Source organism: Pelophylax lessonae (genome assembly GCF_965119305.1).
Source record: "Pelophylax lessonae genome assembly, chromosome: 1".
Taxonomy (NCBI): Eukaryota; Metazoa; Chordata; class Amphibia; order Anura; family Ranidae; genus Pelophylax; species Pelophylax lessonae.
This window is the reverse complement of record NC_138768.1, coordinates 86,180,617-86,198,003: the sequence shown is the minus strand read 5'-3', so window position 1 is coordinate 86,198,003 and position 17,387 is coordinate 86,180,617. Positions and strand designations below refer to the sequence as shown.

General features: G+C 40.9%; 1 protein-coding gene across 1 annotated transcript in view; it reads left to right on the top strand.

The window, feature by feature from the left end:
- The window catches only part of OXCT1 (3-oxoacid CoA-transferase 1), a 261,457-nt gene that overhangs the window by 77,616 nt on the left and 166,454 nt on the right, over positions 1-17,387 (top strand). Inside the window, exon 7 of the mRNA XM_082251643.1 lies at positions 2,253-2,313. Coding sequence (XP_082107769.1) covers positions 2,253-2,313 — 61 coding nt within the window. The remainder of the gene's footprint in view (positions 1-2,252; positions 2,314-17,387) is intronic.

Here is a 17,387-nt window from a genome sequence, read left to right as displayed (position 1 = left end):
AGGGTTTCTCAAGCAGGGTTCCTCCTAAGGTTGCTAGGGTTTACCTGAGCAATGGCAATTTATGCCTCTCTCAGATAAGTTCCCACTGACACCATTGTTTTTTAGCTATTTGTAAGGGGGTAATTCCAATGACAAGAGTAAGGAGCTTTCATCCCACTGACTGTCACTCTGTCAGGAGTTGTAAGTTTTTAATTTTTAGCAGGGGTTCCCCGAGACAAACTTATTTCAAGGGTTCCTCTGTGTTGAAAAAGTTGAGGCTGCTCTAGTTGGTATAGGAGATGCAGTCACATGGCCCTGGGAAATTTGCTCTTCAAGTATTGGCATGGAAATGAATATGCCCTTTGCCTCTGATTTGGAGAGATGGGTGGGGATTTGTTTGCAGTTTCTGCAGTGTTCCACCTCCCAATATTCACTAAGTTGTGGTGGCTCTGGAAGATTCAGAATCTCCTATAAATGTTGTCCAATAATTTAATGCCTGCAAGCTGCTTCGCTGGCAATAACCTCTTTGCATGGGTTCTACTCCTTTTGACCATTTTGATTGGCTTGTCCAGGATTACATAACTCCAATGCATGCTCATGGGCGTTAAGAGGAACTTTGCTGAAGAAAGGCAGGTAGAGGTTTAATTGGTAGCTCCAATGTATTGGTCTGTGGTCTCCTTGCAGCTGATATATTTATTTTTTTCCCCTCCACTACTTACCATGCCTCGTTCTGAACTGTGGATCTTTGTGTGGTGGTGCCATCTTGGTAAAGTCAGGGCTTTGCTATTCAGGTCAGCACTTGCAGCAAAGTGAACAGTGGTCATTAAAGTAGTGACACTATTAAATCTGTCCATATCTCCTGAGACTAGCAGTTAGAGCCAGTAGTACCTGAGATCTCACACTAGCTATACGGCTAGGAGGCTGTGGTCACAGAAATATCAGGGCACCTTCACATACCATGAAGTGCACAACTATTTTTCAGGAAAAATTCAGGCCAAAGGTACAATTAACATTTGTAGATGTTGCCTGCAAATCTTCCTTTTTTTTTTTTTTGAATTCCGTTTCACTTTAATTCATCCCAGCACCGAGGAAGGCCAAGAATCAACGCTGAGCTGCATATGTAGATCAGTGTTCTTTCTTTTGGGAGGAGTTGTGCCACACCAGGTTGGTAACCTTCATATTTGGATTGCCACTTCATCCTGTCAGGTGTATAAAATGGACAGCTGAGTCGGTTTACTTCCCATCGCCCATAGAGCAGAGTGGGCTCTGTTCATGTCTGCTCTGCAGAAATGTCATCCACCTGCTCTGATCAGCAGGGATCTCTGAGCTAATCCCCTGCTGATCGGAATGGAATCCACCACTTGTGAAAGGGGTCTTGGTCTTCTCTACGTGGTAAACCGACAATATCCCATCCAATGCTGCAGAACAGAAAAGTGTCAGTCTTTGGACTGGTTGGCTTTGCCAAGCACTGCACTAAATCAATTCTCCAAAATGACCCTTGAGTGAACTGAACGGATGTAGGGATCAAATGAAAAGGAACCAAGGTGAGCCTTCAACCTACTCAAAGCTCATGAAACACACAACCGACAGTGTGACCGTGTTATAAAGCTTAACATGGCACAAAAATACTAAGTTGGTTAACCTGCCAGTCTGGCAATGCTAATGCAGATGCAATTGTGTATATCCCAAAAATTGCTTGAAACAAGGAAACCTACAAAGTGTGTGGTGTTTTTTTGTTTTATCTATAACCGCCTTCCTTTTTGTTTAGACATCATAAAGCCATTAGAGGGTGGCCTCTGCCATCTTGGAGGTGATGTCCATAGTCCTAGTTCTCAAATGACTCTATGTAGCTGCCCGGTCAAGAGTGAAGGGGAATGTGAAAAATGTATGCAGAGGGGGTGGAAGAGCTGTGCCTCCAAAGACAGTATTTAGACCTTCTCCAAATAGAAGAGGGTTGTAAAATGCAAGAAGGGAGGAAGGTTATTCTGGAAATTGCCTCTTCCTGAAGTAGTCGAATCTTCTGTCAAGTTCTCATTGCAAGTGAATAAAAATATTTTATGGAAAGGGAAAACACTGCAAGTAAGCTTTTAAAATTACTTGTGCTTTCTGTACATTTTGAGTTTGTGACAGGGTCTCATTTTAATGTCTGCACATGGGGAATTTTGTATGGCTTGTTTTGTAAATGTCTACTGAAATGGATTTTTCCAAATGCCAGTTTCTTGTTTGTGATGAGATTGTGCTCTTATACTGTCATCTTTTACTGTTTTGAACAGAAAAACTGCCAGAAATTTCAACCAGCCGATGTGTAAAGCAGCCCAAGTCACAGTGGTGGAGGTAGGTGCTGCTTTTCATTTTCATTACCTGCCTGTGAGTTCAGTGATGCTTGTATTAGGCTGGCATGGCTTTATTCAGCTCCCTGTTTTGACAGCTGGATCTCTTCAAGCTTCATCTGGTGGGGAAATGGGTGATTTTTTTTTTTTTTTTTTTTTTTTTTTTTTTCTGAATGCATTTTGTAATCTCTTATAAATGGAGTCTGGTTGTCTCAAAGAATAAAACCACTTTAATCTTTTTTTTTTTTTTGGGGCTGGCCACGCTCAAACTAACATGGGCCTGTTTAAGATTGTGTGGGCTACTCCATTCTCAAAATTCTCCTTGAAGAAAATTAAACTAAAAAAGCCTTTTAACCTTCCAGTGGCATGTCCTTTTACTTCCAGTGGCATGTCCTTTTACTTCCAGTGGCATGTCCTTTTACTTCCAGTGGCATGTCCTTTTACTGACATCCTCCCAAAGTTGTGCCTATTCAGCAGTATCCTTTTTTCATGACTACAGACACTCATTAGTAAATATTGGTATTGGGCATTATGCATGATGATTTTTTTTTTATACCCAATGTCAGGCTGACTTGGCTGGTGAAATCTTTGCATCTTGTCATCACAAGAGGGTCTCTGAGAAAAATCCTATTTTTGATAATGTTAAATATTGTAACAAAAAAACTACTCTGGATTCAAAATTAATATTTTAGTTTTGAGACCACCATTAAATGGTCCTTAAACCCAAAACAACAATATTAGCAAGCACACCAAGTAAGATGCAGAAACGATATAGCTCTCAACATTTGAGAGGAAATCAGATAGGACAACTGATGACGCAGAAAGGAAAACACTAATGCCTCCTAAAAGGAAAAACCTAAAAATTCTATAATTCAATAAGCAAGGGCTCTAATAGTCTGTCATCTATGTATCTCTAGTAGAAAACTCTTGACAGGCTGATGGTGGTAAATTGCCTGTCCAGTCTCTGTGCAGTCATTATCGCATTGTGTGCATTGCACCAATGAAATGTTGATCATGGACACCATAAGGAAATATCCACTGAATCAGTGTTGATGTAGCAAAATATGTGCCCCAGCTGGTGAAAAGCTGTCCTCCCTTGTTCGAAATTCAAAAGTACCTACTTTGAGACTTCCTCCTTATCGAAGTGGTGTTGGAACAGGCTACTCGATGTTCCCTTCAGGGTATAAAGTCTCCTAGGCATGGTCCTTGTTGGCCTAGAAGACCTTTTACCTGGAAGTGGATGCTGAGCATGTTGGTCCATCACTATTTAGACAAGGAGGTTGCCAGTAGAGTACATCTCATGGTAGGCCCTTAGCTACTGCACCTCCTACCACAGGCCACCGAGGGAGGATGGCTTTTCACCAACTTGGGTACATGTCTGTCTTCCACATACTAAATCGACCTCAATCCAGTGGCTATTCTTAGTATAGGTGTTTGATTGCAGGCATAATCAGTGTGCACCACACCAATAAAACGTCAGTCTGTGAACAAGTGATTTGCCACCATCAGTCTGTCAAATATGTTCTACTAGTACATAGAGAACTCTGAGGTTATTCTATATATGTACATTAATTTAATTTTAAGAGTGCAGTATCCATTTCCAGGTAAAAGGTCTCCTAGGCTAACGGGCCACATGCCTAGGAGACATTTTACCTGGGAGGGTTCTTTGAGCGGGTTGGTTCATCACCACTCAGATAATGCCCCAGCTGCAGTTCCTCTAACTGCAGGTCATGGGAATAAGGGAAGATAGTTTACCAGCTGGGGCACGCCTTACTTCCACATGCTACAGCAACCTTTTTAATGTGAATGGATATTTTTTCTTAATAAAGGTGTATATGATTGACCGTTCATCGGAGCAGTACACACTGGGGTAGATTTTCTAAAGGTAGGGCACATAGAATCTGGTGCAGCTGTGCATGGTAGCCAATCAGCTTCTAACATCAGCTTGTTCAATTAGGCTTTGGCAATGAGCCCCTGTTCACATCAGGTTGATTTGACATTCAAATTGCATGCCAAATCGGAGCCTATTGCCAGCAACGGCACCGTCCGAATCAGTGCGCCGCACTGATTCCCAAAAGTAGTTCCTGCACTACTTTTTGGGGACTTTGGGGTGATTTCAATAGACCTCTGTGCATAAACCCACACAGATGTCTGTCAAATCGTCCCCAAAGTCGGACTGAAAAGAGGGTTTGAAATCGTGCAAGTTCAGCTAAATTCGCATGACTTCAAACCTGCCCTCAGTGTGAACAAGGGCTAAAACCTGGAAGTTTGTTTTCTTTGCAGAAGTGAGCCTGATTTTTGCACTGCAGCTTCAGTAAATAAACCCCAGTATGATCCCTTTAAATTATATTCTTTTATGCTTTCCTTTTTTTTTTTTTTTTTTGGTGTTGGACAGTAGAGAGGAATTGGAGCACCTGTCAGGTCTTTATTGTGGTCTGTGCCCCGATTAGGGAGATTCACCCTTTGTCCTGTTCACCATTTATCAAAAGTGAAAGTAAAAACCATATATATTTTGGGTTGTCCCCAGAAAAGTAAGAGGGGAAATATTCCAATGGGGACACTTGTTCAGGTAACCTGGGGGTCCCTAGATTTCCATTAATTTGCAGGGATTTCCTGTTTGTCCCATTGGAGATTTTCCCTTCACTTCCTGTCCCATAGCCAAAGATGGCAAAAATAAATCTTATTAAAGGTGTTAACCCTCTTTCGCTATCCAAAAAGAAAATGTTTTGCCTATAGTTCTACTGAAGGTCTGCCTAAGTCTTGTCCCTCCTTAGCCTGCGAATAAACCTCAAAGGAAAAGCGCAGACGAATGCTCTCATTTGTCATGCTACAATCTCCTTCCTATCAGCATGTTCCCTGTTGGCACATGAGCACTACAGCACAGTTGTCCTCCTGTGTAGCCCTGGGTGTGCTATGCATACATGCACATTACGGCACTTCCTGCTATACATACTTATGGTGAAATCACCTGAGTTTGCCCTCCTTTAGTGGTGATGGGCCAGAAACTCTAGTAGTTGCTTTGTCTTCTGATGCCTCCATCTTCATGACTTCTTGACTGCTTGCTGTGTTGAAATATAAATACAAAGTTGTCTAAAATGCTTGTTTCAGACATTGAGGGAAGGATACCTTGGCATCATCCTGGATGTGTAGCAGACACAAAATGACAGGTGTTGCTGTTCAGCATCTGTTTATTAAGCCAAAATCTGACAAATGTCTGCTTGATACATTACCACCAGCCAGTGTTGGTACCAGAGCTTTCTTCCTGAATGCTAAATATCTTTATGGTTTATCCCAAAGTAGAACTGAGAAATGGGTAATGGCACTGTTACTAATGCCTGCTGGTCTCTGCCTTTGACCATAACCGTGTTGTAGTAATAGAGAGAACTTTATCTACTAAACGATGCAGCACCATAGATGCTGTTGCCTAGAAATGGTTCTGGAGTCTATATCCATGTGTAATAAACCTTATGTTCATTAATGTTGTACTGCCTGACAAAATGTATGGTGTCAAAACGGGACTTTCCCGTTCTGAGCATGGCCGGTTTCAAAGCTGACTTTAGTTACCTTTTACTTAATGAAGCGTCCTCTGATATGCATGGAGTAAATCCAAAAGCTTGTACATGATTGCCTGGTACACTGTGTAGCTGCTGCTCGTGTACAGTTTTCAAGGCAAGGTTTGAGTTTTCACAAGCTGGAGGAGCTGCCAGGGGCTGGAGAATGTAAGGGTTGGCTGCAACATCCAATAAGATTGCTCATGTGAGATGAGCCATTTTGGCTTATTGCACTATATTGGCAAATACGCAGACACCTCTCCAAATGATTGCATTTAGTGGTTTTAAGTGAATAGTGCGGGGCTTGACGAAATTGCTTTGAATCTAGGAGCCAGGTAAAAAAAAAAAAAAAATAGCAGGCAGTTTATGCTGGTCAAATTGCACAGTGAGCAATTTTCGTATTTTTTTTTTTTTTTTTATACACCTGCCTGATTAATGAATGATGACCACTAACCAACCGCATTATCAGATTATCTTTTTGAGAACGCCTCGAACGTATGGGTCCTGTGTCGCCCACTAATGCATAGCTAAACCTTGTTTGGGGTCTCCTCATCTGGTAAGCATCTATTCATTATTGTATATGGTGGAGTATGGACAAGGAATCACTTTACCAATTTTTGCATTATTTGAAGATTTGTCATTTTGAATGAACATTTGTTCGTGTTTTTTTTTTTTTTTTTTTTTTTCTTTGCACAGAATTGGCGCTTTCATTGAAAATATCCAATCTGTATACCCTGGCACTTCTTTCATAAATGATGATATTCAATACACAGGTTTACAGCTTTACGTCTGCGTATATACGGATTCATTTTTGTGCACTTTATTCTTCATCAGTGTACAAGCACTACATGATTATTTGAATATACAGGTGCATCTCAAAAAATTAGACTATCATCTAAGCTAACTTATTTCAGTATTCAATTTAAAAAGTGAAACTCCTGTATTTTTTTTTTTTTTTAAGGTTTTGATTCTAGCTTACAGCTAGCGATAACCCAAAATGTAGTATCTCAAAAAATTTTAATATTCCATAAGGCCTAAAAAAGCCCTTCTTTCGTTCATTGACTGACACTGCCCCTGATTCTTAACCATTGGGTTATACTGCCCCCTACAGGAGTAGGACACTAGGCTTGACTATGCCTATGGGCAGTCCCAGGGGGGTATACACTCTTACACAGGGCACTCTGTTTTTTTTTTTTTTCTCTGTATAGTCAGGAGGTTGTGATTGTTTCCAGATGGATCAGATACAGTAATTCAGGCCTATTCAATTGGGGGTCAGGTTCCTCCTTTCCCTGTTAAGGCACACTCTCTACTTGGGTGCTTAGTGCCTCCTGGGCCTTCTGTCATCAGGCATCAGGCATCAGTGATGCAGGTTTGCAAGGCAGCCATCTGGTTGTCGGTGCACACTTTAACAAAGTTTTATAAAGTGAATGTGTTGGCATCTGCGGATGCTTCTTTTGGCCGCAAGGTTTTGCAGGCTGTGGTTTAGAGGACCTGGTCCTCTTTGAGGCTGTATTGTTTTTTTTTTTTTTTTTTTTTTTCAGGTGAGCTCCAGGTTTCCTGGTTGGCCTTGGGAATTTTTTTTTTTTTTTTGCCTCATGTTTAACACTGCTTTGGCACGTCCCAATGGTTAGGAGCTGTCATCAATAAGCGAAAATGGGGGTTTTTGACTTACCATAAAATCCACTTCTCTGATTTATTGATGGACACAGCACTCACCCCTCTGCGGAGTTGGCTTTCGTCTGACATTGCTTATGACGAAACTGAGTGCCTATAGCTGAGAGTGGGAGTATACCCTCTAAGATTTCTCATAGGCATAGTCAAGCTTTTGGCTGCTTTTTCCTGCCTAGTGTTCTCCTGTAGGGGGCAGTAGAACTCAATAGTTAGGAAGAATCAGGAGCTGTGTCTGTCAATGAACATCAGATAAATGGATTTTACAGTAAGTCAAAAATACCCTTTTCTGTATTTTGGGGGGGGGGGGGGTTTGCTTACTGAAAAGCATGTCCATGTGCAGTATAGTAAGCACTCGATACTTGGTCCGGGGCTCACTTAGCATGAATTGCTGCATCAATGTGGCGTGGAGATCAGCCTGTAGCACTGCTGAGGTGTTATGGAAGCCCAGGTTTCTTTGATAGCTGCCTTCAGCTTGTCTGCATTGTTGATCTGGTGTCTCGCCTCTTCTTCCTCTTGACAATACCCCACAGATTCTCTATGGGGTTTAGGTCAGGTGAGTTTGCTGGCTAATCAAGCACCGTAATGCCATGACCATTAAACCGGAATTGGTACTTTTGGCAGTGTGGGTAGGTGCCAAGTCCTGCTGGAAAAATTAAATCCGCATCTCCACAAAGCTGGTCAGCAGGGAGAAGCCTGAAGTGCTTCAAAATTTCCTAGTAGAGGGTGGCGCTGACTTTGGGCTTAATACAGTGGACCAACACCAGCAGATGACATGGCTCCCCAAATCATCACGGACTATGAAAAATGTTGCATTTCATTAGGAACTTGAGGTTCCAGAGTCTGGAGGAAGAGTGAAGAGGCACAGAATCCAAGTTGCGTAAGGTCCAGTGTGAAGTTTTGCACAGTCGATGATTTGAGGAGCCATGTCATCTGCTGGTGTTGGTCCACTGTGTTTTATCGAGTCCAAATTCATCGCAGCCCTCTACCAGGAAATTCTAGAGCACTTCACGCTTCCTTCTGCTGACCAGCTTTATGGAGATGCTGATTTAATCAGCAGGACTTGGGCACCTGCCCTCACTGCCAAAAATACCAATACCTTGTTTAATAATGGTGTCATGCTGCTTGATTGGCCAGTAAACTTGCCTGACCTAAACCCCGTGGGGTATTGTCAAGAGGAAGAGAAGACACCAAACCCAACAATGTAGACTAGCTGAAGGCCGCTATCAAATCAACCTGGACTTCCATAACACCTCAGCAGTACCACAGGCTGATCGCCTCCATGCCACGCCACATTGATGCAGTAACTTATGCAAAAGGCGCCCCAACCAAGTATTGGTATAGTGCATACTATACATGGACATGCCTTTTTTAGTAAGCCAACATTTCTGTATTAAAATAAACATTTTTTTTTTTTTTTTTTATTGGGCTTATACAGTAATCACATTTTCTGAGATCGAATTCTGGGTTTTCACTAGCTGTAAGCCATAATCATCAAAATAAATAAAAAAACAAAATTTAAAAAAAAAAAAAATGCTTTTGATATTTACATTTTTTTTGAGATGCACCTGTATGACTATTCACAGCACAACACTTTTTTTTTTTTTTTTTTTTTGTTTTAGTATTGGGATGTGTAATAGTGAATGCAGCTGTTAATCATTAATCACTGATTTTTAGATCACAACACTTGGGCGCAGATTATTTTCTTTAATCTCAAAGGTGTGATGGTATGCTGTCCACAAATTTTATTCATTTCTTACATGTACTTGTATAGCACCATTATTGTATGCAGTGTTTTGCACATTTATTATACGTTCATTTCAGTCCCTGCCCTCAAGGAGCTTACAATCTAAGGTCCCAAACTTCTTACATACACATACTGGAACCAACTCGCCTATCGGAGCATGTCTTTTTTGTGTGGGAGTAAACCCATGCAGACACAGAACATGCAAACTCCAGGCAGGTAGTGCCATAGTTTGGGTTCAAACCAACGATACCAGTGCTGCTAAACAAAAGTTCTAGCCACTTGGGCACTGTGCTGTAATTTTTGGCATTCGTGAACTCTGCGAGAGTTCGGCTGGACGCTGAATTTTCAGAAATCAGCTCTGACTCCGTCCAATAAACTGGGCTACCTGCGCCTGACTCTGGGTTCAGCCTCGGCCCGGCTGTTTCTTTCGGAAGCAAAACTGCTGAAGTTGCAGCATGTGCTTCGGCTCCTGTTAACCAACTGCCGGTCGTCTCTCAGGACTTGCATGTAAGGGCTGGGCTTGTTGGTCTTCACCTTTTTGAGGCGGTTCAGTTTGCTCAGTTCTATACCAGACCTCTGAAAAAGGAGATACTGTCCAAATGGGACAACAATCCAGTCCCTGGACAATCTGATCTGTTGAGCTGGAGTATGAGGGGATCTTTACTATGGTCGCTCCCTTCTCCAGCGCTTTGGCAGAAAAAGTCCTTTATTCCCCTGTACTGGGCAGTTGTTGCCTTGGATGCCAGCCTGTCCGGTTTGGGAGGTGACTTGGGCACGGGAATCGGCCAAGGTAGTTTGGTCTCAGGAGGAGTCTAATCTGCCGATTACTAGCCTGGAGATCCTGGTGATCAGGCTTTGCCTGTCCCAGTGGAATCGTTTGCTGATGTGCTCAGGAAGGATTCAGTCGGACAACGCCACGGCTGTGGCATATGTCCTTCAAGGGGGCACTAGAAGTGCCCTAGCAGCCAAAATGGCTGGCATTCTAAGGTGGGAAGAACTCTTTGCTCCAGCCCTCTCTGCTGTGCACATCCCAGGGGTGGAATTTTGGCATGCGGACTACCTCAGTCGGCAGGCACTGAATCCAGGCGAATGGTCTTCACCCGTAGGTGTTATAACTCAGTCTCCTGTGGGGACCCCAGATGTGGACCTGTTAGTCTCTCACTTCCACCGGGAGGTTCAGAGGTTTGTGGCAAGGTCCTGGAATCCTCTGGCCAACTCCTCAGACGCTCTGGTGGCCCCCTGGGGCCAGTATCGTCTAATGTATGCCTTTCCTCCGTTACAACTTTTGCCGAGACTTCTGTGCAGAATTGAGGCAGAAGGAATTCCAGTCCTTCTTTTGGTGCCTCCAGACTGGCCTCAACGGTCCTGGTAACACTGGTATCTGATGCCCCTTGGCGACTTCGCCCTCAGAAGATCTTTTTGTCTTGAGGACCGATCTTCCATCCTGCTTTATGGTCGCTGGCTTTAATAGCTTAGCTATTGAAAGTCAGATTCTGTGATTCCTACTCTGCTAAAAGCTAGGAAATCTATGGCTAGGAAGATTGAGTTTGGAGTGCATACATTACTTGGTGTATTCCCCCCCCCCCCGTTCCTTTTTGGTGTCTTGTCTGTCGGAGATTCTACAAAGTGTACAAAGGGGTGTAGATCAGCGTTTGGCCCTGGGCACCATCAAGGGCCGGATTTATGCTTTGGCAATCTTCTGCCAATGCCAGACCTTTGTTCAGGGGGTTAACCATTTGGCTCCTCCAGTAAGGTCCCTGGTGCCTCCGTGGCACCTTAATCTGGTACTGTCGGTTCTTCAAAAACCACTTTTTGAAAATATTCGTGAACTTCCTCTGCTTACTGTCATGGAAGGTGGCTGCCTTGGTGGCTATTGCTTCTGCACGCAGGGTGTCAGAGCTGGCTGCGCTGTCCTGTCAGTCACCTTACCTGGTGGTTCATATGGACAGTGGTGCTATGTCCTGTCAGTCGTTCCTTCCGAAGGTCGTCTTGGGGGTTCCACTTAAAGATATTGTGTTGCCTTCATTGTGTCCTCTTCATTGTGTCCTAAGCCTAAACATCCTAAAGAAATTGCGTTCCATTCCCTGCATGTGGTCCGGGCTATCGGTGTATTTTGCGGCGACTGAGTCGATCCGCAAATCGTATTCCTTATTTGTCCTTATGGATGTTTCTCATAAGGGGCCAGCTGCATCTGCTGTGACCATTTCCAGATACATCAGGCAGACGGTGGTGCAGGCCTATCCGTCAAGGGTCACCTTCCTCCTTTCCCTGTCAAGGTGCATTTTACGAGGGCATTGGTGCCTCCTAGACCCTCCGTCATCAGGCGTCAGTAGTCCAGGTTTGCAAGGCAGCCACCTAGTAGTCTGTGCACACATTCACAGTTTCATAAGGTGGATGTATTTGCATTTGTGGATGCTGCTTTTGGCTGCAAGTTTAGCAGGCCGTTGTTGCAGAGGCTCCTGCCTCTTAAAGGTGTGTTTTTTTTTTTTTTTTTTTCCTGGTAGGTGAGCTCCAGTTATTCCTGGTTGAGCTTTTTGCTTACCTGGTTGGCTACGTTTTAGCCCTTTTTGGAATTTTGTCTGTTGCTGGTTTTTCCACCCCTCAGGCTGACACTGCTGTGGGATGTCCCAAGGGTCAAAGAAGATATGGAGCGGTGTCCATCAATGAACCAAAACCGAATTTTTGTCCTACCGTAAAATCCTTTTCTCTGATGTTCATTGACAGACACAGCACCCGTCCCTCTGAGTTAGGTTATGTATTGCTGACACTGCTTGTTACAAAACTGAAGCCCTGTAGCAGGAAGTGGGCGTATACCCCCTAGGCCTTCCCTATAGGCGTAGTCCATTTTTTCCTGCCTAGTGTCCTACTCCTGTAGGAGGCAGCATAACCCAAGGGTCAAAGATATGGAGCTGTGTCCATCAATGAACATCAGAGAAAAGGATTTTATGGTAAGACAAATCCATTTTTTTTGGTCTTGCAACTATTGAACCATCCTTTCTTGCAAAATATCCTTTATTGGGTGTATGTTTGGTCCCATTTCCATCTTTAATAGAGTTATGTTTGTAGTGTGGTGCATGTTTTCTTTTGTTGGAATTCTCTCTTGCCCTACTCCTTTTTTGCTCTTGATTGCCTTCAGATTCCTTCTGGATTATGTTTGTAGACGAGGGGTGGTCTAGATGACAGCTGCACTGGTCATAATAGTTTTTGCTTTTGCAAATCTGCTCTGCTTTGCCTGTACAGTATTTGGCAAGTATTAGGCACACAAGAGTTAAATATGTTCCAGATATTATTTTGACTGCCATTCTCCCTAACAGACTTCTTTCTACAATATAGATTCTCATTCAATCCTGTACTTCCCCCTTTAATATATTCTACTGCAGATTCAACATACCATAGGAGATTTGACTGAAAATTAGGCTAAAGCAATGGTTTAAAACTGCGTGTGTGACAGAAATGGTTTGCTCTGAAAATAGAGGAGAATGAAAAAGAAAAATGTTTGGCATGCTGCTCCAGTGGTGCCCCGGAGGGTTGAAAGAAATGGATTAAGTCCTGAAGTAGGCCATAAATTCTAAGCCCCCTTTTGAGCCGTTAAGCATTAAAATAGAAAAATACCACCGTGGAGCACATTTCATCATCTTTTGCAGTTAGGCCTGCTTCTGATGGTTTTAGGAAATATTGAACTTTTATTTTTTAATTTTGGGGAGCAGGCAACTTTTTTGCTTACATGATTCAACTTCCTAAAAAATTTTTAAACTCTGAAATCCCCTTTTCCTGTTCTGAATATAGCATTTTATCATAGCATTTTATCTGTTTAAAAGTGTAAAAATGGATAAGTTGATTGTGTCAAAAATGAAAAGTTGATCTTTTTCTCAAGGAGTACAAAAAATGTCCCAAGCTTACACGATTAATGGGGGTTTAATGACACTTTAGGGAGGAAAAACTATCAAATGCCGGTCACTAAGGGATTAATGTTCTGTATAGTCCAAAAAAGCTCCTCCTACCTCTGTGACAGCTGTACATCAATATGGAAAAAAAGTGCTTGTATGATCATCCACACACCAAGAAGGAATACTGTAAACTGTATGAGTAAGTTGGCAATATTGATTTAGTTCATATGACAGTGCCTCCAGCCTTCTGGTGTGCTAATCAGCCTAAAATAAAATGAATACATATTACTATACTAACCCAATTTCCTGAATCCTTTCTGGATAGATGGAAGGATAGATAGATTTATTTCACATTACATACACTGTTGAATTAAAATCGGGTAATTGCAACTAATAGAACGACTAAAGATTTAGACCCAGGAATTTAGATGACTTGGCTAAAATAAAAAATAAAACATTTCCTCATTTTTAGAAGGTACCATCACCACTGTCTTAGAATATAGGCAATTGGAATATACTGACAGACAAGGTCCACCTAGCCAGACCTCCCCTCCAGAATCTTCTGCAGCAGAATGAGGCTCGAAACGATGCTAACAATTGCGCTGATAAAAGCTTGACACAATTGCTTGATTCCTGAGGTGGTGAATATAATGCCAAAATCTTAAGACCAGAAACTGTGAAATACAGTTCTCTTCAGAAATGAGAGGAACATTTTTGCAACGTAGTTCTTAAAGGAAATGAAAGGATTATGGAACCACACCTGGATATTTGCAGGGCTGCTTATCTAATGGTCTGTTGATGTGTGAGGGGCTTTCAGGGAGCTTGATAGACAGAGCCTTAGATTGAAAGAGCATCTTTTTGGAACAGTGACCGAGAGTCTGTTAAATGGAGTGATTAAGATGGGAGTTTTCCCTTTTTTTCCTTTCTGAACTTTCCCTTATTTCCAAAATTCCCTTAGACTTGCCTAGAGGGTGTAGTTCAGAATATTTACCCACCTTTGATTTAGGAGATGCGTCTATAAAATAACCCAATGTTTGTTAGAGTGAAATCTGGTAGCCAGGTGCAGTCATTGCCTAAGACTAAGAATTCCCATTTTAGGTCTTTTGGAAATTAAATTGGATAAATTCAACCCAACCCCCTGTGGAACAGTAATGGTTTTTATCCTGGATTAAGCTGTTATATTCATGGTGTTCATGGGTGAAGTCCTTATTGGTGATATTAAAGTACTAATGTGAGATTTTGTTTTATAAAAGGAGATATTTAGTTGGTTTCGATTTGATCTCACTTTGTATTTAAGTCCACTTGTAGAAAGGTTCCGGAAACATTCCTTTATTTATTGTTGAACAGTTTAGTTTGTTGGTGTTTCTCGATGCTTGGACAATGCAAGGACATCTGTATGCTAAGAGTAGTTTTCTTACCGTTTTTCCAATACTAAGATTTTCTTTCTCGGTTATAAAACTGGTTGGTAGTTTGTGTCTGCAGTTGCAAATTGTGAAATGTAGCTTCAATTTAAAATGGGTTTCTTTTTTAGGCTTTGGTTGAGTATCCACCTCTACCATTGTTCCCCAGCTTAGAGTATCCTTGATGCAGTTGCCTTTCTAAATGTCATTGGAAATCAACACTCCTCCAGGGACCTTTCCTTTTTACTTGTGATAGATGTACTGCATATATTCTTTTAATGTTTGTTTTGCTCTGACATGCACTTTAAGCAGATTTCAAGCTATGAAAAAAACAGACATGGTTACATTGGTCCAGGATGGGACTCCTCCTTGTTTATACACTGGACTAGATCCGGTAAACCTTTCTGATGCTATCCTACCAATCGTTGGATAATAACCATATTCCTCCATTAGCCCCACATTAAAATTTTTCCCCCAGAGGGAGCCTAAATGGAAAACCGTGTAATAAAATATGAAACCAAATTTGTTCTAAAAAGCCACATTAGTAGCTAACATTATTCCTTAATCTCCAAAGCTCATAGGGGTGCATATTATATATATATATAAGTAAACTTCTCCATCACAAATTGACTAACTGCATGTATAATTAAGCTACAAGGGGATATTGATAAAACATCTCATTCATCCACAAAATGATTATTGATATGTGAGCAGGCTAGGGTTCCTATTATGTTCTAATCTAAAATTATTATTAGAGACACTGCTTTCTAAAGCCCTTCCTAATGTTTACTTCTTCACCCAATCACACCATCAGCTTCCACATAGTGCGGCCCACATATTGTAGGCCACATGGGCAGGAAAGCAGATAGGTGACGTGTGCTATGACAAGCTGTATGCTTTTTTTTTTTTTTTTTAATAGGGTATTCTTTTGAAGTTATAAATACTGTAAAGATGCCAAAACCCCAGAACAGTTCAAATAACCAACAATAAAAAAACTCACTTTAAATGTGGGTGAACACATGCATAAATGAATTAATGAATAGTGAAAGATGGTGCGGTTTATAAATTGTGTGCTGAGATTCACTAGCAATATTCAATGTGTATGTATGTATCTCTCTATCCAGCAATAAATTAAAACCTAAAACCGTGTAGTTGAAGTCCAAACTAATTACGGTAATTCATGTGCATACATTTCTAACAAAATAGTTGCAAAATAAATTTCTACTAAATATTTACAAAAAGTGCTATGTGCATATAAAAACAGTCCAATTCCAGCAATATGGCAAATATGTCTAAGTCCAATAGTGTAGTGGCAGCTACTCGTCTTCATTACACTATTGGACTTTAGACATCATATTTGCCATATTGTTTGAATTGGACTGTTTTTATGCACATAGCACTTTTTGTAAATATTTAGTAGAAATTTATTATGCACATAATTGGGTGTTTTTTCATTTGTACATCAACTACAGTTTTAGGTTTTAATTTATTGGTGTGTATGTATGGTGTGTGAACATACTATTTATCATAGTGACGCTCAGCCTTAATTAAGTTTACAGGCAAACTATCATGCACGTATGGATGGTGTGTGTATGTATGTGTGTATATGTATATGTATATGTATGTGTATATATATATATATATATATATATATATATATATATATATATATATATATATATATATATATATATATATATATATATATATATATATATATATATATATATATATATATATATATATATATATAAAAATAAAATATACACACAAATTGAGTATTATTGCTAGTGAATCTCGGCGCACACAATTTATAACCAGCGCCATCTTTCACTAGTAATTCGTTTGAAAGACAGCATTTTCCTCTTTCTAGCCTTCACAGTTCTGCATGGCTTATGTCTGCCACACATATAGAAACCATGGTAATCCAAAAAAGTACCCAACGACTTGGGAGGGGTCGTACATTGTGCACCAGTCTGTCCCTCAAATTGGGTCCCCTACGGTACACAAATCTAGGTTTAGGGGGCAAAATATTCACTAACACTATCTCGTAATAAAATAGGCCAGTGTTTTCTAAGAATCCCTTCCAATTCCCCAGAGTTTCTATTGTATTTGAGGAAGGCCTACTCTGATCTACTTTTTCCCTTCAATTTATCCTTTCAACAATAAGGTTCTATCTAAATTAACAACTTCTGTTGACATTCTGTAAATTTTTGTTCCCTATATCCTTTAACATCTATTAACAAGTATATCTGCCTGGTAATTAAATTCAGTCCCTTCCTTACATTTGCGCGAATCCTCATTAATTGACTTTTAGGTATTCCCTTTATCCACCTAGGATGGTGGCAACTATGTGTTTGAATGTAGCCATTACGATCAGTGGTTTTTAAGAATGTTTTGGTGTAAAATGTATTCCCTTTTCTGTAAATTGTCAGATCTAAAAAATTGGCAATTTTTTATCCCATGTTCCTGAAAATCCAATATAATAAGCATTGATAAGATGAGATTGATATTTTCCAGGAATTCCTTGAGGCCCTCTTCTGTCCCCTTCCACATAATGAACATGTCATCTATGTATCTTATACATGAACAGGTTCTTAATGTTTTTTCCAAAGCTCTCCTCGTGTTCCCACTTAAAAAAATATTTGCCATACTGGTGCGTATTTTGCTCCCTTTGCAACTCCCTTATGTTGACGGAAATATGTTCCATCATGCACAATGTTTGATAATTTGGTTTTTGAGTAGTGCAGGAACACCGTTTCTGGTTATATAAAGAGCAAGTGAAACAAGTCCTGAAGTGCAAAAAAAAAAAAAGCACTCCTATG